The 26,204-nt window shown below is 39.2% G+C and overlaps 2 protein-coding genes across 5 annotated transcripts; one reads left to right on the top strand and one right to left on the bottom strand.

Annotated features, from left to right (window-relative positions):
• The first annotated feature begins 3,134 nt into the window (after positions 1 to 3,134).
• On the top strand, positions 3,135 to 7,078 carry LOC143857327 (putative jasmonic acid carboxyl methyltransferase 1). Its single transcript, XM_077367752.1, has 4 exons — positions 3,135 to 3,263; positions 3,407 to 3,814; positions 6,196 to 6,465; positions 6,595 to 7,078. The coding sequence occupies exons 1-4, from the start codon at positions 3,189 to 3,191 to the stop codon at positions 6,958 to 6,960; spliced, it is 1,119 nt and encodes a 372-aa protein (XP_077223867.1). The 5' UTR covers positions 3,135 to 3,188; the 3' UTR covers positions 6,961 to 7,078.
• LOC143857325 (succinate dehydrogenase [ubiquinone] flavoprotein subunit, mitochondrial-like) lies at positions 3,168 to 24,846 on the bottom strand. Of its 4 annotated transcripts, XM_077367749.1 has the most exons (10): positions 24,659 to 24,846; positions 20,170 to 20,279; positions 18,126 to 18,269; positions 17,238 to 17,425; positions 16,981 to 17,155; positions 16,353 to 16,601; positions 16,038 to 16,107; positions 15,836 to 15,956; positions 15,713 to 15,750; positions 3,168 to 3,847 (listed from the first exon to the last, which is right to left on the bottom strand). In XM_077367749.1, the coding sequence occupies exons 1-10, from the start codon at positions 24,787 to 24,789 to the stop codon at positions 3,829 to 3,831; spliced, it is 1,245 nt and encodes a 414-aa protein (XP_077223864.1). In that variant the 5' UTR covers positions 24,790 to 24,846; the 3' UTR covers positions 3,168 to 3,828. The 4 variants fall into 4 exon arrangements, with proteins under 4 accessions (XP_077223864.1, XP_077223863.1, XP_077223866.1 ...); XM_077367748.1 differs by lacking the exon at positions 3,168 to 3,847 and having other exon boundaries at positions 12,305 to 15,750; XM_077367751.1 differs by lacking the exon at positions 3,168 to 3,847 and having other exon boundaries at positions 12,305 to 15,750; positions 20,170 to 20,324; positions 24,659 to 24,796.
• Positions 24,847 to 26,204: the final 1,358 nt, after the last annotated feature.

The following is a 26,204-nucleotide window of genomic DNA, read 5'->3' as shown; positions in this document are numbered from 1 at the left end:
TAAGCGTGATGGATGATTCGAGGCATCTGACCAAACTATATTGTACACAAATTTGGTGGTCCAATTCTAATTTTCCTCCTAGCATAGATAAATTACAACGTCGAAATTATTTGTAATAAGATATTTGCTATAATTGAAGAGGTCTTATCAGTAAGATTTTTATTAATCAGAGATTTAGGAATAGTTAACAATCCATTTTATAATTCTTTTCATGAATGATCAAGGAAAAATATCCCACCAACAAAGGAATTGTTTAGTATGAAATCACATAAAAACAGACTAATTCCAAAAAATGTGAAATTATCATGTAAGGCCTTACAACAATAATGCCTTGGTACCGTGTTGGATCAAATATCAAGGGCGGTACCTCTACCGTATAGTTCTAAGGCCTTACACCATATAAAAACTCCCAAAAAATAACGTCTGACCTTCCACTCAAGCTGCCCCTTTAGTGATAGATAGTAGAATTATGAGCCAAGGTTTATGTGGCTTAGAGAGCCTGCTATTATATTTCCTTTTTAAATATCACACGACTTATTCAATGAGACATTATATATAAGGGCGATGATATTTTCACTCCCCCTACATTACGCGCACGCTTCCCTTATAGCGTGATTTGACTTGAAAAGTGGGCAACTTTAATGCTTTTTGACGTCAAATCACGTTATAAGGAGAGTATGCACGTAATGCTAGGGGAGTGAAAATATCATCTCCCTGTATATAATTGCCATGCTTGTTGACGTATATCTTTGATATAAGGGTCGCCCGGATATCAGCCTTTCCATTTAATGGGAAGGACTGAGGTTAATTAATCTCAACCCTTCGCATTAAAGTGAAAGGCTGATACATGGGCGACTCACGACAGAAGTGGAAGAAGCTCTTGTTATGCATCACTTGCTCAAGGACTGATAGAATGAAGTGCGACCTTGCATTAATCAGATTCAAGTGCATCCTTATTGGTTGATTTATGCAAAGTCAACACGGCGCCATTCCCTTTTTTTGGGCGCCGCACTTTGCAGAAATTAACCAATAGGGGGGCCCTTGAGGGCACCCTCCATTCTATCATTTCTCCACTTGCTCATTATTTACAGGAAAAGTGTGACATGACATGGATTACATGCTCGTGAGCGTCTACAAATCAACCAAATTATTTTTGGTGGGGTGCACTTCACTGTTCTTTGTTCTCTTATTTTAGTTTATTCGGCGGACACTATCAGGAAAAAGAGGATCTCCTGTTTTCAACTTTTGACTCAGTGTACTTTTGACTCAGTGTACTTTCTCTTTATTGGAAAGACTGTCACATTCAGAATCCGAAATCCACAACATCAATTTGAACTTTTACACTTATCTTGGTGGAGGCTTTTAGGCCACGTTTGGATACCTCACGTTTTTTTATTTAGATTTGGATTTGAGTTTTGGCTGCTGCTGCAGCAAGGTTAAGGAGCATAGAGGGTGAGGTTAATTGCCACAAATATTGATTTCCAGATAAATTATATGGTGGCCGACTGTGAGATCACCACGGCAGAGAGAGAAAAACCTGCCACCTTGATTTTATATCCAAAAAAAAGTAAAAAATGGGGGCTTTTGATGGATTTCAAATCAAGGGAGGGGGTGTTTTCTCTCTCCGACCCTTACATGCAAAGGTGCCCCATATAAAATCTCTGATTTCCAAATAATATCTTGCAGAATAGATTTGAAAATCGAATTTTTTCATTGTTGTAGCTTATTTGGAAATCTAAGGATCTGATACACTTCCAAATCTCAACTGCAAATGTAAGGAATCCAAATATAAATCGTGTGGGTATCTAAACATATATGGCCTAACTGATTTGTTGGGCTGCTCGTTTCAGATTGTGATGACCTTTGGAGCCCTCCCCGTCAGCCGTCACAATTTGAAAGGACCAGGTCCTTAGTCATAGCTCTGCGGTCCCAATCAATGCATTGAAAACTGTAGTGGTTATATAGTCAATGTATTGAAAAACAAAGTGGCTATATAATGCGGTAGTCATGGTCATTGGGCCGCCCCGTTGCCCTCTGAAAAACTAGGGCTGCAACTCGAGCCGGGTTTTACCCGACCCGAAAATAACCTGGGTCGGGTTCAGGTTTCATGGGTTTCGGGTCGAGCCGGGTTGAGCATTCAAAAGCCCGCATGAATCTCGGGTCGAGCCGGGTTTGAAGGGGCCCGACCCGACCCGACCCGACCCGAGTTACATAAGTTATAGTATGTACATTTTTTTTCTATTGTTAGTTACAAGTTAAAAGTGAAAACCCACGCACCCACTGTTATTGTATGTGAGTGTAATTTCTGCTTCTATGAGTTGAGTTGATTCAAGCGTTTGATTCAGCATTGTTTGATTGTAATTACAACATTGTTTGATTATGGCATTGTTTGATTCAAGTGTAATGTGAATGTAATTTCTACTTCTATGAGTTGAGTTGCCTTGCCAAACAAGAATTTTCCTTAAAAAATTGCGTCAACGTGAAAAAACCCGACCCGACCCGATCCTACCCGAGATATTTCTCGGGTAGGGTGGGGTTCTCCAAAACCCGACCCGAGTTGCAGCCCTATGAAAAACAGTGGTTATACGGTCAATGTATTGAAAAACAGGGTTGATGCATATCTCAGGTCTTATGTTTCTCTTCTCAAGTAGTCATGGTCATTCGGCCGCCCCCGCCCTCTTTTCTTCGACGGTAGCATTGCACCGTTGCCCTCTGATTTAGAAAGGAGAATGAGAAGAAGAAGAAAAGGGAAGCGAGGGGAGAAGAAACACTTGAAATTAGTAAAATAATTAATGACAAAAATTAGAAGAGATCCATAAAAAAAATCAGGTTGAATTTGGCAAAAATTGGCTTAAAAATGAAAAGTTGGCAAAAAGGCAAAAATATATAGAAATGGGTCAAAAATCAGGTTGAATTGTCAAGGTAAGATCCATTAAAAAAATCAATTTTTATTGGTCAAATATAACGGGCAAAATTTCATTTTAAATCCTCAAAAAATCTATTCAATACAATCTTTTTGGTAGATAAGGTAGGTTTTGGTGGGGACATCTGCGGGTTTATTAAATGAAAAGAATTGCCACATATATTTTTCCTCCTATAAATATCCTTCTTTAAGGCTATTGGTATAAGAGAGAAATTTAAGGCTTGATCTATCTCGGCTTGTTGAAAGAGGCCATTAAACAAAAGCCATGGAAGTGCAACAAGTTCTTCACATGAATGAGGGTGTAGGAGATACTAGCTATGCTAATAATTCAGCCGCACAGGTCTCTCTCTCTCTCTCTCTCTCTCTCTCTCTCTCTCTCTCTCTCTCTCTCTCTCTCTCTCTCTCTCATTTTGCTCTATAAATATTCACTCCAATGGTCCTCAACATGATTTGATTATGACATTTTCTTTTCTTTTCTTATAGAGATCAATAATAACCAAAGAGATGCACATAGTAGAAGATGCCATACTAGATCTTTATTGCATCTCCTTCCCTAAGAGGTTGAGCATAGCAGACTTGGGTTGTTCTTCAGGACCCAACACCCTCTTTTTGCTGTCTCATATTATAGATACTATAGAGATGAAATGCCGCGAGCTGAGCCATCCTTTGCCAGAGTTCCAAATGTTCTTGAATGACCTTCCAGGGAATGATTTTAACACCATTTTCAGATATCTACTACCAGATTTTTATGAGAAACTTAATGAAGAGAAAGGGGTCGGTTTGGGGCAGTGTTTCGTGGCAGGTTTGGCTGGTTCCTTTTATGGGAGGCTTTTCCCAAGCAAAAGTCTACACTTTGTTCATTCTTCTAGTAGTCTTCATTGGCTCTCTCAGGTCAGCACTTTCACCTACACCATTTTCTTGTATCTGCGACAAGGTTTCTATGAGAAATTTAATGAATTGAATTGTGTTATGCGTAGTTATAAAATTCTCAAAATAATTGAATGATACTTGAAAAAAATTAAAAAAATTTATGCCTTTTTTTAAATTTTTTTTACAAATTCATAAATATTTCAAAAACTCTTTCAGTTTTGCAATTAAATGCAAATTTTCTATCTTATTTTCTTGTTGTCCTCAAAAACTTTTAAAAAAAATTATGTTGTTTTTGTCAGAAATATGTTCAGCGCCTCATCACAAATACATAATTTTTTTCTATGCACAGAGAGAGAGAGAGAGAGAGAGAGAGAGAGAGAGAGGTGGGCTGAGGGCTTTGTTTTAGAGAGCCAGAGATCACTATTTAGAAAAGCTCTTTTGGGAATATTTGATTTTCACAAATCCCTTTAAAAATAGATCTTGTCTTTATAAGTGATACCTTTCGGATCGACGAACTCAATCCTTCAGGTTGCGGAGGAAGAAGAAGAAGTCAAATTCGTGCCAAAATATTAGAAACCTTTCTTCTCCAACAAAATAGCCTTTTACAAATGTTTGCTACACTTTTAATAGAGGACTCTTTGAGAAAAAACATCCAAGCTATTCCCCTAACGAGCTTAGGGACTCACATGCTCATAAATAACTTAGGAACCCACTAACACATTAACTAACTTAGAAATAACAGACACAATCTACTAAAATAGTTAAAACTCTCCAACCACTTATCCGATTTATGAGTGCCTATACTCATTGGAAAGAGCTCAAAAAGATCTACAACTTTTTAGTTTACCAATTTTCCGAATTCTGTATGTAGTGGTCCAAAAGTCAAAAATCAGGCTGCGTCATTATCGTAGGAATGCACATGCATCAATAAGATTTGAGGATTTGTAAATTTCTATGTGTTAAATGCGTAAGGAAGAGTGGGATACAAATGATCTAGTGACATGCTATTCATAAGTTTAAAATGATGGGATTTACCTCTAATTACTAGTAGTAAATTGGTAAAACCAATTTGGCCGTTGGGCAAAACTAATTTTGTAGGTGACCAGTAATTAGTAATGGTACATCGACAAAAGGGGCAAAACCCAGTGGTAAATGGACAAACCGGGTTTTGCCGACAAAATCAATTTCTTAATTAGGGGCAGAAAAATAAAATTGCTAGGGGAAAAAATTCCAAAAAAAAAATTTGATGGAAAAAAGGACGAATGATAATGTAAAGAAACATGTTTATAGGTGAGAGAATTAATATGATGGGTGGCCGTGAAAACTCGTGAAGTCTAAAAAAAGTAGGTACGGCCCACTTTTTTCGATGATCCAAACCGTTCATCTGTTTGGGCACAACACAAATAGGTTGTGCCCCAAAAATCAGTTCCATAGGATGATCCTAACCCTCCGATCTGTATAAGATTCCATAAATGACTTTTGAAAATCTCCATACTCAGATCAGTTCAGATCGGAGGGTTAGGATCATCCTATGGATCTGATTTTTGGGGCACAACCTATTTACGCTGTGCCCAAACAGATGAACAGTTTGGATCATAAAAAAAGTGGGCCGTACCAACTTTTTTAGACTTCACGTGTTTTCACGGCCACCCATCATATAAATTCTCTATAGGTGAATAGCATTCCCCCAACCCATCAAAACATGAGATCTACATTGGTGGGCCCCACCCTAAGCATGGGCTTGGGTGGAGATTGTGCGACCTACGCCATCAAAAACGCAATGTAAAATGGTGGGGCCCACCCGATGCATGGGTTTGACTTAATTGGTGGGACCCACCCTATCAAAGATTGTGGGCCCCACCTTATGCATAGATTTGGATGGAGTTGCAAGAACATTGCATCAGCAGTGTGTGATTGAGATAAAGAAACTGACATGATTTTGTGCTAGAAATGAATTGAATCCTGATACTTATGGTACTTGCATGGATTTATGTTGAAGAGGCATTTTTATTGTTCCATTTTCTTTGCATTTACATTTTCTTATGGGAGACACCCTATCAAACCATGGTGTAAAATAGTGAGCCCCACCGTATGGGGGGGCCACCCATGGGTGTAAAATGGTGGGCCTCACCATATGCTTCAGTTTGGGTAGAGATGGTGGGCCGTACCATATCAAAACAAGAGGTGCAAAATGCCGAGTGGGTGGAGCCAATAGATGTGGCAAAAGGAAAGAAGCATGGCTAGTATGTAAATTATAGATATTTCTACAAGGGAAACTCGTGCATAGACATAAATTTATTTACACTCTACTTTGTTTCAACTTCAAAGATCTGATGAGAAAACTTCATGTAAGCATGTCATTTTTCAAAGCAAATCCTAATTTAAGCATTAAGACATGCCAGGTTCCTCAAGGGCTTCACAATGAGGGTAACACATTAAACAAGGGCAAAATTTACATATCAAAGACAAGCCCTCCGAGCGTGTTTAGAGCATACTTGGCGCAATTTCAGAGCGATTTCTCTTTGTTTCTCAAGTCACGCTCGGAAGAAGTAATTGGTGGAGGGTGTATGGTCCTTACTTTTGCTGGTAGAAGAAGCTCAGAACCATTTAGTAAGGAATGTTCTTCCCAATGGGAACTGCTGGCTCAAGCTCTCAATGACATGGTCTCACAGGTAGAGGCAACATCACATTGTATTTGTAATCACTTAAACACCCCTTCCTCTCTCTCCCTCTTCTAAACATGGTTACATCTTCACATATTATTGGTTTCTATGTTTTGCTAATAAGCTTTTCCACTGTAGGGAGTCATTGAGCAGGAGCAAGTGGATTCATTTAATGTACCCTATTATGCACCTTCAATTCATGAACTGGAGGCTATTGTTGAGACAGAAGGATCCTTTAGACTTGATCGACTCGAAATAATTGAAACTGATAATTCCAATGGTAGTGAAGATAATGAGGAAACATTTTTGTCTGGGAAGTTCACAAGTGGGCCTAAGATTGCAAAGTGTATAAGAGCTATTTCAGAATCCATGTTTGCCGATCAGTTTGGAGCGACGATAACGAATGATTTGTTCCAAATATATGAACAACATGTTGCTGAGTACCTATCGAAAGAGAAAGACATCCATACCAGTTTGGTCCTTTCTATGACTAGAAAAGGATGAAAATCAACATATAACTGTCTCACCAAGAATAAATACTATGTAATAGTTCTATATTTTGAAGTGCCATATTCCACTTCCCTTCACTCTCTCTCTCTCTCTCTCTCTCTCTCTCTCTCTCTCTCTCTCTCTCTCTCTCTCTCTGAAGTTTTCTTCGTCATTCCCAAAACTCGACAAGAGGCAGGGGAAACTTGTAACCACAAGCTGTTGCAAAGAGTCATGCTTGAACTCCTAATATGGGGTTTTTAGTATAGCAAATGATAAATTGAAAGCCCCATTAGAGTCGTAGAAAACGACATGTATTCACCTTTATCAGCAGCTTGAAATCGCTCTCCTTGCAATAAGAATAAAAACCAGTTGTTTTAAGTTGTGACTACTACTGTTTCATCTCCATCGCTGAACCAAGACTAATACATTGGTTTTTGTTAATATTGCAACAAAAACAAAGTTTGCTACCTCTCTATTGGTATTTTTGTTTTATGTGGAACAAAATAGTTTTTTGTTAATATTGTAACACAAACAGAGTTTGCTACTTCTCTATTGGTATTTTTGTTTCTTGTGTGTTAAAAAAAAAAAAAAAAAACAGCAACACAGAATATACAGAAAGAAGAAGAGAAAATTGGAGAGGGAAAAGAAGTTGAGAGTTTCCCGGTTGAGGGGGGATGTCTCTCATTCTTCATATCCATCTAGTTTATTATCTTTCTCTCTCTATGTTTTGGGTTTGTGATTTTAGGAGAGTGGTTTTCTTTTCCTATGAAGTCGATAGCTTGGATCAATCAAAAGTGGAACTCAATATGTAGTAGTTCGAGTACCTCACTCTATTACTCTGAAGTGGCACCCTAATGAAGAACAAAAAATACAAATTATTAGAAATTGGGATTGCATAAGTGGCTTGAATTTAACCATTCAAAAAAATAATAATAATTGGCTTGAATTTTGGCTGATAGGAGACCCAAAGCTAAGTGCTTTTGTTACGAACCTAGATCGGTTCGCAAGGGTTTTGATCTTCTCGGAGACTCAGAGGGAAGATCGACCTCTTGACCCACTAGGGTCGTCCTCCTTTGTGCCACGAAAACACAATTTCTCAAATTAAATTCTTCATCCTTCTAAAACGTGTGCGATATTTATAGAAAATCTCTAATCTAACTAACCCTTATCCATAACACTCCTACTTATCCGAAACAACTAGAAAGCAAATCCCAAAATCAACAAAATCTAAACAAACTTATTTCATCCAAGTGGGACACGTAACAGCTTTCAAAAGAATGATTAAGATCATTTAACAGTGAGAAACACTCTCAGGTCTGGGTCGGCTCTAGAGGACCTTCCTCCATAAGGGCCCGTTCGTTTCAGATTGTGACAACCCATGGTAAGGGCCCCAACCGATTAATACTGCTCGATTGATCAAATTAATTATGTCCTGTATACCATTCCAATAGTCTTCTCGCACAGGTAACAGTTATGAGGATTGTGACATATATGGTCTTATGTATAGAGAATCGATTGTGCTTCCCCTAATATCATTGAACATGCTCTAAGATTTCATATGTATGTGTATCCATCAAACATAAGTTGTCTCTAATTTCATGAGAATAAAAAGACCCCGACCAGAATTCATTAAAGAGAATAAAAAGATATAAAGATATACAGCGAAATGGAACCTAATGTAAGTGAACCATTACATTGAAATATTGGCCATGTCGGCCACATTTCGGTATCATTTCGGTCATGTCAACTGAACTATTACGTCGACAGCATAAAATATTCCTGTATGTTATCAACACATCGACATTTCAACCGAAGCTTCATCGAAAACCTAGTTTTTGACTCCAAAGTTCAAGTGTTATTACTTTAATTAACATGTTTTATTGTGCAAATGCATCAACTGACATGCGTTTTCACATGAATTAATTTATGAAATGTCATTTTTCCTGCATTAATTTAATCCTTTAAAAATAGAGAAAAAATATATTATTGAAAAAAAGTAATCAAGAACGCATGTTTGATTCTAATATTTTATGCTAGTTATTCTTGCCCAATCTACTGATTGAAGGAGTTGATTTTTTCATTTAAAAAATCATTTATTTTTGTTATAAGGGAAAAACTATACATTGAAAAATAAGTAATCAAATAGGCAAGTTATGTTCTTATTTTTATTTGTTGCTTATTCAGGCCCGATCTGCCGATTAACGGAGTCGGTTTATGTTTTCATTTCAAAAATTATTAATTTTTGAAAAACTATATTTTCAAAAAATAAATTATCAAATATGCAAGTTAAATTTTAGCTTTCTATACATTAGTAATTCTTGCCCAATCTACTGATTGACTGAGTCAGTTTATTTTATTTTATTTAAAAATAGGGCAAAGAATTAATTTTTGGCATTAAAAATTAGAAAATCATAAATAATTTAAAAAAACATAAGAAATAAAATGAGCATGGAAAATATAATAGTACAATTCTTACTATTGTATTGTTATAGACAGTAATTTAGACTATTATAATTAATTTTTTTATTTTTATGCAAAAATAAAAAAGCACTAATTTTTGGGATTTTTGCCAAAAATGTCCCTAATATACAAAATAATTGCTATATAGTCATTAAAGACTTAATATTACCTAAAATGTACAGCTTTTAAAAAGTAACTGCCACATCCCCAAAACATACCAGCATCCACTTCTTAAATTTGCTGTTTTTAAAAAGACAAATGTACCTCCATTTAAGGTCAATTAAACATAATTTTAACTCGGTAGGTTTTACCTTCTTTTCTCCATTGGGAGATTCAATTTTCTAAGTGTATGCTATTTCAATTTTGACACTGGATTGCACGCTCTCACAATGAAAGACCCTTCTGGAACATGGCTGGGCATATGTTAGGATCTGAAGCATTCAATCTTTTCAGTCGATTGGCCCGGTAGAAAGCAAACTGTTGGTCTATAATTGTATGGTTGAACTTGTTCAGCTTCTTGTTTTGCCTCACCTCTTCCCACACACTGTCGATCATAGTGATTGGAGATTGCATACTCAGAACCACGACACCAAAGGAAGTACTCCAAGATGAGGAGAGGGTCACTTTGGAGTCGCAATTTTATTATCTTATTGCCCAACATTCTTCTGAGAGTCCTCAAACTCAGCTTTATAATGTTTCGTCACGCCTGCTTCATTATACAATCATGTGCTGCTCCTGCTCACTCCTTGCTTCCAAAGGAACCTTTCACGACCATAGTCTCAAAACTCCTCTGCGTCATCATGTACTCCCCCGAGTCGACCCCCCCTCACCTTGGCCGGGTCCTTGCCCTAGTCAATGTTTTAAGTTTTAACCAACAAAGTCAATCGAAACTCCTTCGACTCTCCTGAATTATGACTAGGTCACCTGAGTACTTAGCTGCGACGACCGAGTACTCGACCACGTCGTTTTGAGTCGACTAGGATTTGCTTTGGCAGCGTTTTGACCAGCATTCACGTTTTGAAACACTCTTCATGACTATCCTCGAAAGGAAATTGCTTGTTTCCACTCTTGTTTTCCAACACATGATCGTTATAAGTAAATTGATCGATTTTGTCAACACTGGTGAGCTCTAAGGCATCTTCATTGCATTCCTCATCCCCTTTTCTGTCAACCTTGTCGCAATACCTCGAATTCCTATCAAGTGATACAAAACCCTAACCAAACTTAAGAACTTTAGATCCCTCAGTCCAAGTCCCATAAGATAAAAAACCTGTTGGTATTTTAATACAAAAATGGCCTTGTTGGTAATTTACAAAGTTGTTTTGTTCACAAAAAGAAGCCACTTTGGTTTTGGAAAATGGTTTGCTCACTTCCTTCACAAAAGTGAATAGTCCCGTATTAGAAAGTGGAGAAAAGCTTCATGTGTTTATATAGCTTTTCACTTCTTTAGCTTTGTGAATGAGAAGAGGAGAATGGGGGCCTACGCGCATGAGCCACCAAGTGGACCCGGTGGGCTTTTGGCTATACCGCACATGCCCGGCCCGGCCCGGCTCGGCTCGGCCACGCGTGTGAGTCAAGGTTTTTCCTTCCCCTACATTTTATTTTTTGTTTCTGTCCGTTTAACTCACCTTTACCTTCGCCGTTATTGATTATGTAAGCCGGCTTACCAGAACGTCAATTAACTGGGTAAATAACGCCGCCGTTATTTTTACAAATAACTGCGCCGTTCCTAAACGTTGTGACTGTTGGGGTAACCTTTGGCATCCGTAACGTCTTTTGAACGGCTCTTTTCTTAAAGGGCGTCTTTACTCCATTAAAGGGTGTGTCGAACGGACATATATTTGCTTATAAAAGAGGAGGTTCTCTGTGTTTTTCAGATACAACAGCAGAACAAAAAACCATTTCAGAAAACTATTGTTTCCTTTTTGTTTTTCACTGTTCTTCTGTAAACAGAGATTTCTTTCTTCTTTTATTTTACGTATTTTGTTGGCCAATTAGAGTGTTTGGGTGGTTCGAATCTCCTTAATCGTGCAGTTCTTGGAGATTGACGGTGCGTCGGGCTGTTGTATCCTGGGGTGATTGCGGCCAGTAATCTTCTGCATCGGAATTAGTTTCCGCAGAGGCGCAAATTCACCTTAAAGAGAGCAACATAGTCCGTGCCTCATCTCCCTGCATCGGAAAAGGTTTCACTAACACTGTTTGTTTGTTGTTTCTGTTCCTTAACAGAAATCTGGTAAGCCGTATTATTTCCTAAATCCACAACAAAACTCGTTTCACTCGAAGCCGATGATGATGAGGACGAGCACATCACAAACATCGTGTTGATTGAGACCTTCCAATTCTTGTCAGAACGACCGGATTGTCAGGATATTCCCTGCTTGTGCGGAATCTGAATGCCAATGGAAGCAAACTGCTAGAAATTTTAAATTAAAAGGTCAAAAGATGTTTTTGTCTTTATGTTTAAAATTTGGAGGGAAGATTCAAATTAAAGTTTCCCTCTCGTTTTGAAAACAAGAGTCTTTTGCTTGTATGGGGACTTGAACCCAGGATCTTGGGGTGTGTGACTGTGGAGTGGGTTCCCAACTACAATTCAAAATCAAATAGTCCCACATTGCTCATGGAGAAGGAAAAACTCATCCATATAAGATGGAGAGTTAAAGAAAGGCTTGGGCCTTCAAGGGGCTTTAGAATTTGTAGGGTGCCTTGGTTTTATATGAACACAAGTTCACATTCAAAACACACACGCGCCCGCGCCTCGCCTGGCCATGGCCCGTGGTCTGGGGTCCGAGTTCCGGTAAATTAAAAACCATCTTTTTAGTGATAATTACAATCTCTTTTTCGGGTCGGTCGGCTCGATCGGGTTAGACCATTGGGGTCAGTCAAAAGGCTCGGTCGGATTGGGCTGCAAAGCTCGAAACCAAGGAATGACTGAACGGTCGGCCCAATTCGCTCCAACAGCTAGTTCTTGAGCGGGTGCATTCCGAAGCGTCGGATCGAAGGGTAACGGCACACATTAAGTGTAAAAGATTGTTTCAAGTCTCCAACGGTCATAAATGTGTATGTTGGGAAAGGAAACGTTTTTCTCCTTAATGGTGGCTATTCTCGAATAGTTACACCCTTAATTGTGCCTCCCCCCAACAGTCGTATTGATGTCTATATAAATGAAGAAGAAAGCACTATTTAAGACACGATCTATACATACTAATTATGTTTTGCAAAAGACAAAATACACACTGTTTCTGTTCATCTTCTTCCTCTGTTCCTTCCGTGTTTGAGCACTATTCCGCAGTGATTCTGGGTGGACCAGTCAGCGAGTGCACGTGGACCGGAGCCATATTTGGTTGTTTTATCTTGGAGTGTCGATTCGCAGATCCCGGTTGCATCAATAGGGGGCGGATACGATTCATAAGGAGAATGACCAAATGGCACGACTCAGCCTTCTCCTTTCATTCCGATTTACAGAAAGGTTTTCTTCAAAAATAGATAAGTACAATCTCCTTAAGATTTCGGTTCTGGATTTTTTCAAAAGAAAATAATTTTGGCTTCGAGTTGCATATTTTTGGGTTCGACTAAGTCATAGATCAGACCCCTCATCTATATATTCCTACAGAAACTAAATTGAGCTTTTGATGCCGTGTTGGAAATCATGGTCTCAAACTTCGAATCTCTCTGCGATTTCTTGCCTGTACACGCCATTCCAACATTGTTTTTCTTTCAATAGCGAAATCGAGCGGGGGAACGAACCTCAAGCTCAAGAACTCATAAAGATTTTGGAGGAGAATGGAACTTCGATTGACTTAGGTTTCTAGTTTTCTACAGGTTCTTTCTTATAGAGCATCTTTTAGGGTTTTTGATTCACCATTGAAGGAATCTTTCTAATCTAACTTCAATGGGTATGCACATGTCCCTGCTTTTCCTGAATTTAAGATTTCAAGTGGCATGTGGGTATTACAAGATAAGGGGTAGGTTTGTCATTTTAAAAATAAAACAATGTAAATTGACAGTGGTTTGTTTCGAGGATGTTGTGGCAATTAGTTTTTAAAAGCCTTACTTTTTGGATAATATCAAATCTTTGATGACTATTTAGCAGTTAGTTTGCCGAATGTTCATCTCAGTGGTCCTCATCAAGACATCGTAAACAAAAACAAAACCTTCCCAGTGAGAGAACTTCCTTCTGCTGCCATTTGCCTTTAAATGGAGATCATATTGAACAAAAGGTTTCGTGAGGAGGTGATCACGCGAGGGCAGAAGGATCTTAGCGAAGCACGAGCAGAACCAGGGTGAGAGATGCAGCTTTTTTAGCTGGAGAAGAAGACGACCAAGGAGAGAGATGCAGCTCTTTTCGCTGAAGAAGAAGACGACCAGGAAGGTAAGAGGCTACACTTGCAGCGAGGGTTTCTTTTCTTGCGGGAGTTTCGATTTTTGAGTCTCGATAAATGAGATTTGGGAGAAAGTTTCTCGTTTCCGCGTGTGACAGACGGATTTTTACCCGTGGATTTTGGCTTTACACGTAGGATTCGAGGGAATCCACATCAGTATCCTTAAGACTCGATGTTACACAACAGAACGCCAGAATTTGGTTCTTTTTGTGGAAAATAAGTCCTTTTCCATTTCCTTTCCACTCGAAGTAACGCAACTGAACGGACCCTTGGAGTGACCAACCTGAGGCTAGAACTCTTAGATGCTAATGCTATTGAGGGATTCTGGACCAAGTTGGGGGTCATCAAGTCAGGTTTCAACACATCTGTAGATCCACTAATAGTGAGGCAGATAGATTGGCCAGCCTGACCAACCTGGGCCTAGAACTCTTAGATGCTCCCCCCTTGTAATTTTCGGTTTATTTTTGTTTGGCTTGTAGCAAACCATCTCATATCTTTTTTTTCTTATTAATAAGATTTTTGGTATTAGAAAAAAAAACCCGCAACAACACGTCTTTTCTTTTTGAATGACCACCAATTACATTAAAGAAGATACTGAGATGGTCGAGATACTACTAAAGAAAGATGCAATAAAGATAGATACAAAAGAAGCAACAAGAAATCATGGGCAAAGAGAGTCAAAAAGGGCCAAAGCTTCTTTTGACACCCCGATCTAGCCAAACTATCGGCCACCTCATTTGCCAATCGACGGACATGCTTGAAGGATGGAGCCATAGATCTAGAGCAATCTGAAATCTCATCGAAGTATCTATCAAACCTCCAAGGGTTCTTTTGGGTTCCTCTGAGCCACTTGATGACATTTAAGGAATCCCCTTCAATCACCACGTTGTCCAACTCATATGATGCCAAGAGTTTGAAGCCTTGATGAGCAGCACAAACCTCAGCTTCTGAAGCAGCCGCAACCCCTATAAGACCCGTGAAGGCCTAAACAACATCACCCTGAATCCCTGATCACTTCTTAGCACCCCCAATGCCGTACGGTCACGGATTTCCCAAACTAGATCCGTCAAAATTTAGTTTAAGAGAGCCTACCGGCGAAGGATGGCAGTTTTGAAGTATCGCTTGCTTCTTTTCCATAAACAAACTTCCTTCCATCCTTCCCATAGGTCGAACGCTGATGCAAATGAAAAGGATGGGAGAGATTTCACCCATGATATAGTAAGGGAAATCACTTTAATGAAGAGAAAAGCGGGGCTCCTCGCGATACCCTTAAAGAGTCTCGCATTTCTTTCCTTCCATAAGATCCAAATTGTGGCTAGGAAGGAGACATCCAACAACACATGTCACTAAGTGTTCATTGTTGTTTAATCATTATCGATGGTTGTCTTTCTTACGTAATGGTTTCTATGTGTACATTTGCGATTAGCATTCCCTGAAGTTTCATCTTAAGTTTCCATCATTTTCGTGTGTTTTCATAGACTTCCGTGATTGTACCGGATTCACCGAAGTATCTGATAGAAACTCGCATGTTTCCATTTCCATTTAAAAAATAAGTGTCTATGAGGTTATAAAGAAATGAATAACAGCCAGCTAATTTTAACATGTAGCTACTAAGAATTCCCTCTAAGATATATAAATAGATGCCCAAGGTCCTCAAGCATACTTATTACCTAGTCCCAATAATTGGGAAAACCCTAAATATCTCTAAAATGTCAACCCATATAGCTTTAAGCATTGAGTCCTCTCAAGAAACCTCCAAATAAAACCATGGGAGACAGGGCACCATAGAGGACATTCACAAATCCTCAACTCATAAATAACCCAAGCTCCCAATGCTTAATCTACACCCATCTTCCTTAATAATGTGGCAGTTGAAAACTACAGAGAGAGAGAGAGAGAGAGAGAGAGAGAGAGAGAGAGAGACTAACCCCACTGCGTGCTTCAACCAGTTCTCATCATCCCTTTTCTGCAAACAGAAGATGCGACATTTACAGTTCAGAATATGAAATCGAGTAGAGAAATGAGAAATCTGTGTAGACACTAAATCTGACCGGATAATCTTCACGAAAATGCGCTCCTCTGCTTTCCTTCCTAGCCTCAGCGGAGTGCATAGTTATACATGCATTTATCAAAAGGTTTTCCAGTTCTATAGTCTCTATTAAGTCAGAGTTCCTGCAATCAATAGTTAAAATTCAAATACCTGTAGATTGGCTGATTTTTATTATCGTTTTCCAACACTTAAAAGATATTTACCATATCAGACTGCGGTCTCGAACCTTAACATTATGAAAGCTCTTCCATGTTTTGTCAATTAACTCACAGCCTACAAGGGAATGAGTTATATACAGCGAGTAGAAAACACATGGCAATAATGAGGTCAGTCGAATAAAAAAGAAGGCAAGTAGTCCTACTCATTATAAGGAAACTGCTTCCACCTAATAAGCAAAAGTGTTTCGAAAAGCCTACCAAAGAAAGGGATAATAAAGAACAAAAAAAAAAATTGGGAACATTGGTTCTCTTTCTTATTTGCATGCAACATAATGAGATCGTAAAGTTCCTATCGATTACCTTCTTCCAATGTTTCCTGAATCCCAAATACAGCAGCATTATTTTGCATCACTTGTTGCATATTGAGACGGGTTTTTGAAGTCGGCAATGAACCATTTGAGTACCTTAATTTATCCATCCATGCAATGGTCCTCTCCCCAGCATCAGTCTCCAGAGGTTTTTGTTTTGCTCCATTTGAGTACCTTAATTTATCCATCCATGCAATGGTCCTCTCCCCAGCATCAGTCTCCAGAGGTTTTTGTTTTGCTCCTACGAGATAACAAGGATTTAAATTTCGGTTTCGGTGTCGGTTTTGGCCACCATCGAAATTGATATAATTTGGTTTAGGTGGAAATTTCGGCCGAAATAATGTAAAATTCGGTAAAAAATTCCATATTTTTTAAAATTTTGGTGGAAATTTACAAAATTTAGGTAATTTCGGTGGAAATTTCGGGATTTCGGCAAAATTTCACTGACATCCTGTAAAAAACTGATTCAATGTACTTTCGGTTTAGGTCCAAACCGAAACCGGGATATTTCGGCCGAAATTTAAAACTATGATAACAAGTAGAGGAATTCTAGCTAATTTAGGATATGCACTACATTGAAGGGACTAGTAAAAATCTAAGAAAAAGATATGGGAACCTGCCTGGGGTGTGGATCTCTGAAATCCTGTTCGCACAAGCTTGGCCAAAAACAACTATGTCAAGAAGGGAATTTGCACCAAGCTGGTTAGCCTCATGAACTGATGCACAAGCCGTTTCCCCAGCAGCCTTCAATCCTGGAACTACTGCATCTGGGTCATCACCTTTGATATCAACTACCTGAGAGGCCGAAGACATAAATCAAATTGCAATTGAAATATGGATTGAAAACAACAGCTAGAAATTACCATTTCATTGCTACCTCTCCACGGTAATTGGTAGGGATACCACCCATATTATAGTGCACTGTAGGTAAAACAGGGATGGGCTCCTTGGTAACATCTACACCAGCAAAAATGGCCGCAGTTTCAGAGATACCAGGAAGTCTCTCCCTAAGTACTTCGGGGGGTAAGTGATTTAGATGGAGATATATGTGGTCCTTCAGAGGTCCTGTAGTAAATCAAGATGATAAAGCAGATGCTGATAAAAATGACGAGAAGTTTTTGTACTATTCAAATGTGTAATTATTCAATCTTTGAAAGATACAAATCGTGAGTCTATCAACTGGATCGGATCACGCCCACTAATCAAACCAAGGATTTTAAATAAATTGCTATAAATCTACTACTTTCCAACCCATGTTACATGGATTCTTCTAAATGGGCGAAGAATCCGTGTCGGACACCTCTAGGATTCCAATACTAAAGGATTCTCTGAGACAATTCTAGATATCTCTTATTTGTTTTTTCTGCATTCCACAACCAAAACTTTACAATTATCTCATGTTTTGAGTTTTACCCATTCTACTTGTACGTTTCTTAAATAGAAATAAAATATTATATCTACTTAACCAATTAAAATTTTCAATATATTTCTTGTTATAACCATATTATTATGTAAGAAAACAAAATTTGAAAATTGATTAAAATATTTTGGCGGATCCATAAATCGTTCTTTTTGAGGTTTGCTGAATCTGACACTCGATACCTGTGTCAGATTCCGACACTTGTATCTGTACTGATGCAACATAGGTTCCAACTGAAGAAACCCAGTAATCATGACCATTTTTTATCCAAAATCTACAAAAAATAACACCTACGGTGACTGCCTGCCAGGATGACAATATATTGTGATCCTTGTGAGCACATACCTACTCCACGTCCTTCACGAATTTCCATAGTTATGGATCTTGAAACAACATCTCTTGAAGCGAGATCCTTGGCAGTTGGGGCATATCGTTCCATAAATCGTTCACCTTCACTGTTCCTAAGAATACCACCTTCACCTCGAGACCCTACCAATTGCACATAAAAGGTACATCATCCAAACCATGGGAATAAAAAAGATTCACAAATAAGTTAGAACCCAAAGATCCACTATACAAACCAAGAACCATTTACTTACAATTTCTTTTTATAATAAGAAGCTAATGAACTTCAAGAATTGAAATAAACAGAAACCTTCAGTAATGAGGCACCCAGCACCATATATACCAGTAGGACGGAACTGCACAAACTCAAGATCCTAGAGGGAAAATAATCAACAAGGTATAGCAGGAATTAAGAATGATTTGATACAACAGTATCCTCCAGCCGTATGACACCCGTGGTTTAAAATTTCGGCCGAAATTTCAGATTTCAGCCGGGACCGACAATGAAAGTACCATGAATCGGTGTAGGTCCAAGATTTTTTCACCGAAATCAAAATTTCAGTAATTTTGGCTAATTTTAATTTTTTTATGTCCAGAATTCCGACTTCTAGCCAAATTTTCAGCTAAAAATTTAGAAATTTTCAAATTTTTTTTACTGAATTTCGGCCGAATTTTCGATTTCAGGCTTTCCAGCTAAGGCCGAAACCAAAATTTCAAACCATGATGACACCAAAAGCTGACCTGAAGAATGCCCAAATCAGCTCACTCATGGGTCACGTCTTTCCTGAAAAGGTCCCCAATGCCCACGGGCCAGGGTTACCTAAGCTTGACCTGTCAAAGTTCAGCGTGATCCTTCCAGGAGGGGGGATGAGCCCACCTAGGTCACAAACCTTTGAATGCACGCTGGTCTGTCTGATCTCTTCCCATGACCTGTAAAAGGACACCGAAATGCCTCTAAACCCGTCAAGACCGGAAGCCCACAGGACATCCGTAGAAAAAAAATTGTCTTTGAATGTTCCTTACACACCTTTGGATACTCCTTTGAAGACTCCTGTTTCTTTACTTCCATACAAGCCATTGTGGCAGATGGGAAAATGTTCCACATAATTCTTCCTCTAAAGGTTCAAGGAGCGAATCTCCATGACTCAAAATGTCTTGCAATGTGACTTGGGAGCATGCCAACACAAAGGACCAGACCAAGCGAGTGAAGCTACATTGTAAGAGGCATTTGCAATAGAAAGTACCCCAGTTACATGTTAATTGTATACAGAACCAAGACATTTGCAATATATTTTCTACGTGATTTTTCTACCGTGCCAAGCATTGGCTTCCAAGCATCTCTATTTCCATCACAGTAGTAAATTACTCCATATCAATGGTGTGCATCTTCCCACTAGTTTAGATCACAGGCTACTCAATGAGTCATCCTAGGAAGCTCCAAGCCACATTTTGTCTGTGTGTCATCATTGTCTCTTGCATTCAGGTTTATGTTTTCAGCACTAAAACAAAAACTTTGAGTAATAAAGTGTTCTAAACTGGAGAATTCCTTCATTTTCTCAATAAAATGTTTCTCAATAAAATGACCACAATTTTCCATGGAAAATGCCTCCAAGTTTCATAGTTCATACTATGAAGACAGTTGAACAGCATCACGGGACTCCAAATGCACATAAGGATCAGTTTGCACACTGCAGGTATGAGCATAGTATTTACTCCGAAATTCAATCATCCCTCACTCTATTAGTTTAAAAAGGAAAAGAAAATTGAGAAACATGGAATATAGGCAGTTGATTAAATGAAATAAGAACAAAATCTGCAAAACCCCCATTCATCCAAGGCCCCACTAGTCTTTTCCACTCAGAACCATTCCAAATTTCTACAATATCAGCTGATAAATACCTTCCATTCCAGTAAACATAACTAGTGAACAATCATCAACAGAAATTACATACACCTCATAGCAAAGGTCTAAATAGAGAACTTTCCCAGAAAGACTAGGGTAGAAACCGGAAGAAATCTCCAAGACCACTTAAATTCCAAATACCTGTGCTGCAACTGTATGTGAACGAGTAGGGAAGTGTTTTGTAATGCACGCAGAGTTGAATCCATGCTCGGCTAATCCGATGGCTGCTCTGAGCCCTGCACCACCTGCTCCTACAACAACGGCATCATATGTATGATCAACGATCGTCCCGCACCCTGTAACAAACATCTTCCATGGAACTCAAATCCAAAGATAAATGCAATAGCATGATATAAACTACCAAACTCTTCAAAGATAATCCATCCAAAAAGAAGAAGAAAAAGAATAAAAAACTTAACTCGCAGTGAAAGAACGCTAAACCATTACCACTAATTTACTAATTCACAGGAAAAGAAAAGAAAAGCAAAAAGGAAATAATAAAAGAAAATGAAGATATTTGTCAAAGTGTAACATATAATTAAGCATATTGAAGTGAAAACCCTAGTTTAGAAGGCATCATGCTTATTATAGAAAGCTTTGAAGATACTGCAATCAATCAATCAATCGAGAGTTCGAGACAGAGATGTGTACATCACCGAAAGGACAATAAACAAACAAAAAATGAAACAATCTGAAACAAATTAAAATTAAAAATTTTGAAATTTGATAGAGAGAATTTAAAATTTTGATTACGAATATAGACTTAAAATTTGAATGTGAATCTAATAGTTTGCTAAGTTGGAGAAAAGAGAGAGAGAGAGAGAGAGAGAGAGAGAGAGAGAGAGAGAGAGAGAGGTGAAAAACGCCTAAAGGATAATAAACAAACAAAAACAAAACAATATGATAACAAATGAAAATTTAAAAAAAAAACAAATTTGATATAGAGAAAGAATTTAAATTTTGAATTCGATTTAAGTTGGCAGCCAGGGGTATTTTAAGATTTGAAATCAATGGAATCAAGGTATTTTAGATTTGGATCTAAAGTATTTGGGGATCAGATTTCAAGGTGAGGTATGATGGTTTGAGATTTAGAGGGTGTGATTCTGAATTTAAATTTTGAATTCGATTTAAGTTGGCAGCCAGGGGTATTTTAAGATTTGAAATCAATGGAATTAAGGTAGTTTAGATTTGGATCTAAAGTATTTGGGGATCAGATTTCAAGGTGAGGTATGATGGTTTGAGATTTAGAGGGTGTGATTCTAGCAGCTGCACTATTCTTGTCCAATGATTTGGATCATATGATGAGAGGGTTGAGATCAAATATTTTAGGCGAATGCTATTTGGAATTAATGGTTGAGTGGGCTAATTGCAATAATTAAGGGCTTATGTTAATATTGAGTTAATATGAAATGAATGGGTATAATCCTGCTCTAGATGCTAGAATGCCTTCAGAGTTTCAGAATGTTAAGCTTTAGAACAGATTTATACAGTTTCAATGTATGCATATGATTTATACAATTTCTATGCAACGGCCAAACCATTCCTTGCCCTTTGAGGTCCAAACTGATGCCTCAGATTATTCCATTGGGAGTGTGCCCATGCAAGAGAGACACCAAATTGCTTATGAGAGCTGCAAGCTCAATGACACAGAAGGACAATACACTATGCAAGAAGAGGAGATGAACGCAATAGTACATTACTTGAGAGTCTGAAGATACTAAGTTCTTGGCTCTTGGTTTGTTGTCAAGACCAACAACGTGGACACGAGTTATTTCCATACCCAAAGAAAGTTATCGCCAAAACAAGATTGATGGCAAGACGTCCTAGCGGAATTTGACAATGTGCTTGAGTACAAGACGGGCAGATAAAATCAAGTGGGAGACGAACTGAGTAGGAAGGCCTAGTCAGCCACGTTGAAACTAGAAGAAAAGGCCTCAGTGTGCCGATTAAAGATCAACCTACACGACCACATCCGTGAAGGACTTGAGAATGACCCCTTTGCCCAAACCATCATGCAGCTTGTGGAGGAGAGAGAAGCATGACATTTATGGATCCAAGAGGGCCTCTTGGTCACTAAGTGGAGTCAAATGTACATCCCATGATCGAGGGACCTAAGGAAAGAGCTTCTTAGGGAGTACCATGATAAACTATGGGCAGGGCATCCCTGGATTCATCACATTCTCCGATTGTCCAAACGTGCCTTACATGCCAACAAGGCAATGGAAAGGGATAATCTATTGGGACTCCGAGACCCATTGCCAGTGTCAAAGGGACTCTAGAAGTGTCTCCCTTGATTTATTGTGAGTTCTCCTAAGGTGTCGGATTTTGGCTTCATCTTAGTGGACGTGGATAGAGTTTTCAAGTACACAACCTTCATCCCAGCACCTCTATATTGTAGTGCAAAGGAGGCAGCTAGACTGTTATTACGTCATGTTGTGAAATATTGGGAGTGCCCTAAAATATTGTTCAGTGGCAGGTAGGGGTGCAACTTAGGTCGTGCTCAACCCGATTTTGGCTCGGGTTGGGTTGGGAAAACCAACCCGATTTCATTTCGGGTTGGGTTAGAGTTGAGGCCTTGGCAACCCGACCCGACCCGAACCGACCACTGTCCTCTAGTTTTCTCATGTTTTTCTAGGATTATGCTTTTTTTCCTTGTATTTTTCTATTTGGCCCGAGATGAACCCGACTCAACCCGAACCCAACCCGACTCAGCCCGACCCAATTTGGTGGGGGTTGGGTTAGGGTTGACCATCCTCAACCCGAGGCTTGGGTTGGGTTGGGTTAAGGTTGAGAGAATGCTATCTCGGGTTGGGTTAGGGTTGGACCCGACCCGACCCAACCCGACCCAAGTTGCACCCCTAGTGGCAGGGACAAGATTTACGGGCCGCTTGTGGACCTAAGCATTTAAGTTGTTGGGAATGAAGCTGAACTTCTCCACTAGCCTACGCCCCTAAGGTGAGGGACAGAGAGAGGGTCAATGCCCTCGTTGAAGAATATCCAAGGCACTTTGTTAGCGCTAACCAAAGGAATTGGGTTCACTTGTTCGATGTGGCCTACAACCTAGAAAGGATCTCTACATCTAATCAGAGGCCCTTCGAGCTAGCAACTGGTTGACAACCTTCCACGCCTCATTCCATCGCTACCATGTATACTGGAAGCAGCCTCCATGCTTATCATATGGCCAAGGCATGGCACACAAATGCAAATATCACTAGAGCATATCTAGAGAGAGCTTCCAAAAGGATGAAGTGGGAAGATCAAGACAGAAAGGGCGGAGAACTTCACAGTTGGGGACTTTGTGTTGGCTAAACTCAACCCAAGCTAGCTCAAATTCACCCGCAGAGAGCACAAAGGCTTGGAGTGGTTCGAAAATATGAAGGCCCCTTTCCCTCCTTGAAAGAGTTGGGAAAGTCTCCTTTTGAGTCCCACTCCCCACTTGGCCGAGGATCCATCCAATCTTCCATGCAAGATGTTTGAAGCCATATCATGTCTACCAGAAAGACGTTAGCGGAAACAAGTCAACCCATGATGAACCACATGCAACATCTTTTGTGGAAGAAGTTGAACATATAATGACCTAGCACATAGCTCGACAAGGAAGTTCCCAAAAGCCAACAAAAAAATACATCGTGAAATGCAAGGGCCTGTTGGGAACCCATGAAGAAGCTCCACCTACCGGAAGACCAAGTTCGGGCCTACTTCGAGAAATTGTACACTAGGGCGTCGACGTAAATGGGTGGGGGAGTGTCATGGGGCCATTTAGTCCAGTGTTGTTTGCATGGCCTATGGCTTGTGGCTTGCTGTATCATATGTACAAATTATAGTGGATGCATTCGGTATTAAAATAAAAAATGCACACGTCTCGTTGCGTCTTTAAAAGTATGTCACCAGAAAACTTTTGATGGTCACTCCTAGCCTAGCTAAGCATGTCGGTTGCTACACCCCGTTTACCTTGGAGCTTGCTTGGCCATCGAGTGGTGCTTGCTGATGCATATCCTAACAGGGAGTCCATTCTAGTCAATGGGTTATCAGGTCCCTTACGAGTTTTAGAAACTCCCCCGAGTCGACTCCCTTTTCCGTTCACCGTGTTCTGTGTTTTGCCGCCGCTTTACGCAGTTTGACCTACAGAGTCAATAAAATCCTCTAACACCCGAATTATGATCACGTCAACCGAGTACTCAACCGTGTCGACCGAGCACTCGACCGTGTCGTGTCGAATAGATTAGGATTTTTTCGACCTTGTCTTGACTACACAAATCAAGACACAAAATAAAATACAAATGAAATATCAACATATCGGATTTAATCAGCCCAGGGAAAAAAAAATAGGTCTCTAGAAAATACATGAAAACGAAAAGGAAAGAATTCCACAACAAAAACATGAATGCCAGCTAAATTAGCAGCAGAAAAACCCCAATCCGAACAGTGAAAGATACTGAAAGTCCCAAAGAAACGAAAAACGAAGCAATCAACTAAAACCACATGGATAACTTATTGAAAAGGCATAAAAACGCTTTAGGGAGAAAAAATAAATGGAACCCATACACACCAGCAACTGAAGCAATGAGACATCTTCATCTTCTAAGGGATTTAAACAAAATTGAGATGAAGAGCGAAATAAATATCGTACCGAGTCAGTAGAGAGAAATCTTGAAAGCAGATGATGAAGAGGTTCGCCAATAATAGGTGTCTTCCTCGAAGCAGTAGAAGGGAGACCAAGGACACGAGAAATGCAAAGGTGCCACATCTCTCATCTCTCATCTCTCATCTCTCTCTCTCTCTGGTTTTCTTCGAGATGGCAGAGAATACAAAGGAAGGTTTATTCGAGATGGAAGAGAAGGCGACGAAATAAAAACCGCGAGAAAGGAAACGAAGAGCGTATAGAAACTGCGGGAAAGCAAGCGAAGAGTGTATGTGTTACGGTCCTGAGTGGGGGCTAGGGGCTGCCTAGGTGGCCGCCCAGGCCTTGGTGAGACCCAGCCTGGTATAGGACAGGTTCAAAGGGCCTTGCCTAAGACGTACCATTAGCTCACGAGCTTTTGGCGTATCGGTAAGGTACTAACAGTATGTTAGACAATTCGGTGGTGTTGAGATGCTACTGTTGTGGGATGCTTAAATAACCCGGTTTTGTAATAAATGCCAATCGAAGAAGAAAACAACAAGCTGAGTTTGTGCACTTATTAAAACAAGCTCAATTTGTGCAATTATTAAAACATGGTGCCAGTATGAGTGGCCTAGTATAACAACCTTTTCGCTATGGCCTGTTGGTTTGGACATGAAAATCCCTCTGAAACACAAAAAGAATTAACTGGGCAAATGAGCCCAAGTGAGATTAAAATCTAGCCAACATATGCTCCACGGAATCCAAATGGAAAGCAAGGAAATCTTGCAGGAAATTGTGTGATTTCAGGTTTAAATAATCAAATGATAAAGAGTGGTTTTGTAGGGGAGGGATTTTCTATAAATAGTGATTAGTGGGTAGTGTTGAGTTTAGTTTTTGATCATATGAAAAAAGGGTAATTTTTGGAGTAAGGAAGTCTTGGAGAGCGGAGGAGTTCTCCAAGGCTGGAGAGGATGAGTTTCGAGCTTGACTCGTTTGGATGGATCGCTACCGCTGTACCACATATGAACCCTAAAGTATTGTACTCGAGGATTTTGTACTCTTATCTCTCGATCCTTCAAATTCATGTTTGATTCTTCCTTTATTTCTTACTACTTCATGTATTAATTATTACATTTCATCTCCTTTTATGTTTAAAGATTGGAGAAACCTACTAGATATCTGACATTTTAAGAAAACCAGTACCTATTTCTATCAAAATCAACCCATTTTTCTTAAATTCCTGAACAATTTCCAGAGAAATTTTAGATTTGATCATCAAGTTTTAGATTTAGGTCAGATCTACGTCTTTCTCCTGTTGCTTCTGATGAAAGTCTATATCAGATTTGGTATCAGATCTTTGTCTTGTAGAAATTTTGTTCTTCCAGTCCTAGAATTAAACAAGAACTGCAACAAAACACAGATATGAACCGTGTTCTCTCAGTTCTTATTAGATCGTTTTGGATCAGTTCTAGAGGACTAAAATTTGCTTTTGTCGTGTCGAATCGGTGATAATCACCTTCTTTTTTTGTTTTTTGTTTATGGGTGGGTCCCACTTGGTGTATTAAGTAGGCTA

The sequence above is a fragment of the Tasmannia lanceolata genome, unplaced genomic scaffold (assembly GCF_043159265.1).
Source record: "Tasmannia lanceolata isolate RefF3 unplaced genomic scaffold, GAP_Taslan_0.1 ptg000024l, whole genome shotgun sequence".
Taxonomy (NCBI): Eukaryota; Viridiplantae; Streptophyta; class Magnoliopsida; order Canellales; family Winteraceae; genus Tasmannia; species Tasmannia lanceolata.
The sequence above is the reverse complement of the archived record's forward strand: the minus strand, read 5'-3'. Positions and strand labels throughout refer to the sequence as shown.

Bases quoted from the DNA above. Each gene is read 5' to 3' on its own strand.
- LOC143857325 (XM_077367748.1), bottom strand. From the start codon at position 24,789: ATGAGAGATGAGAGATGTGGCACCTTTGCATTTCTCGTGTCCTTGGTC. The intron at 18,270-20,169 runs GTATTTGGAATT...TGCAATTGGTAG, and splicing joins CACATACAGTTGCAGCACAG to GGTCTCGAGGTGAAGGTGGT. The intron at 17,156-17,237 runs GTAGCAATGAAA...TCGGCCTCTCAG, and splicing joins CTACCAATTACCGTGGAGAG to GTAGTTGATATCAAAGGTGA.
- LOC143857327 (XM_077367752.1), top strand. From the start codon at position 3,189: ATGGAAGTGCAACAAGTTCTTCACATGAATGAGGGTGTAGGAGATACT. The intron at 3,264-3,406 runs GTCTCTCTCTCT...CTTTTCTTATAG, and splicing joins CTAATAATTCAGCCGCACAG to AGATCAATAATAACCAAAGA. The intron at 6,466-6,594 runs GTAGAGGCAACA...TTTCCACTGTAG, and splicing joins TCAATGACATGGTCTCACAG to GGAGTCATTGAGCAGGAGCA.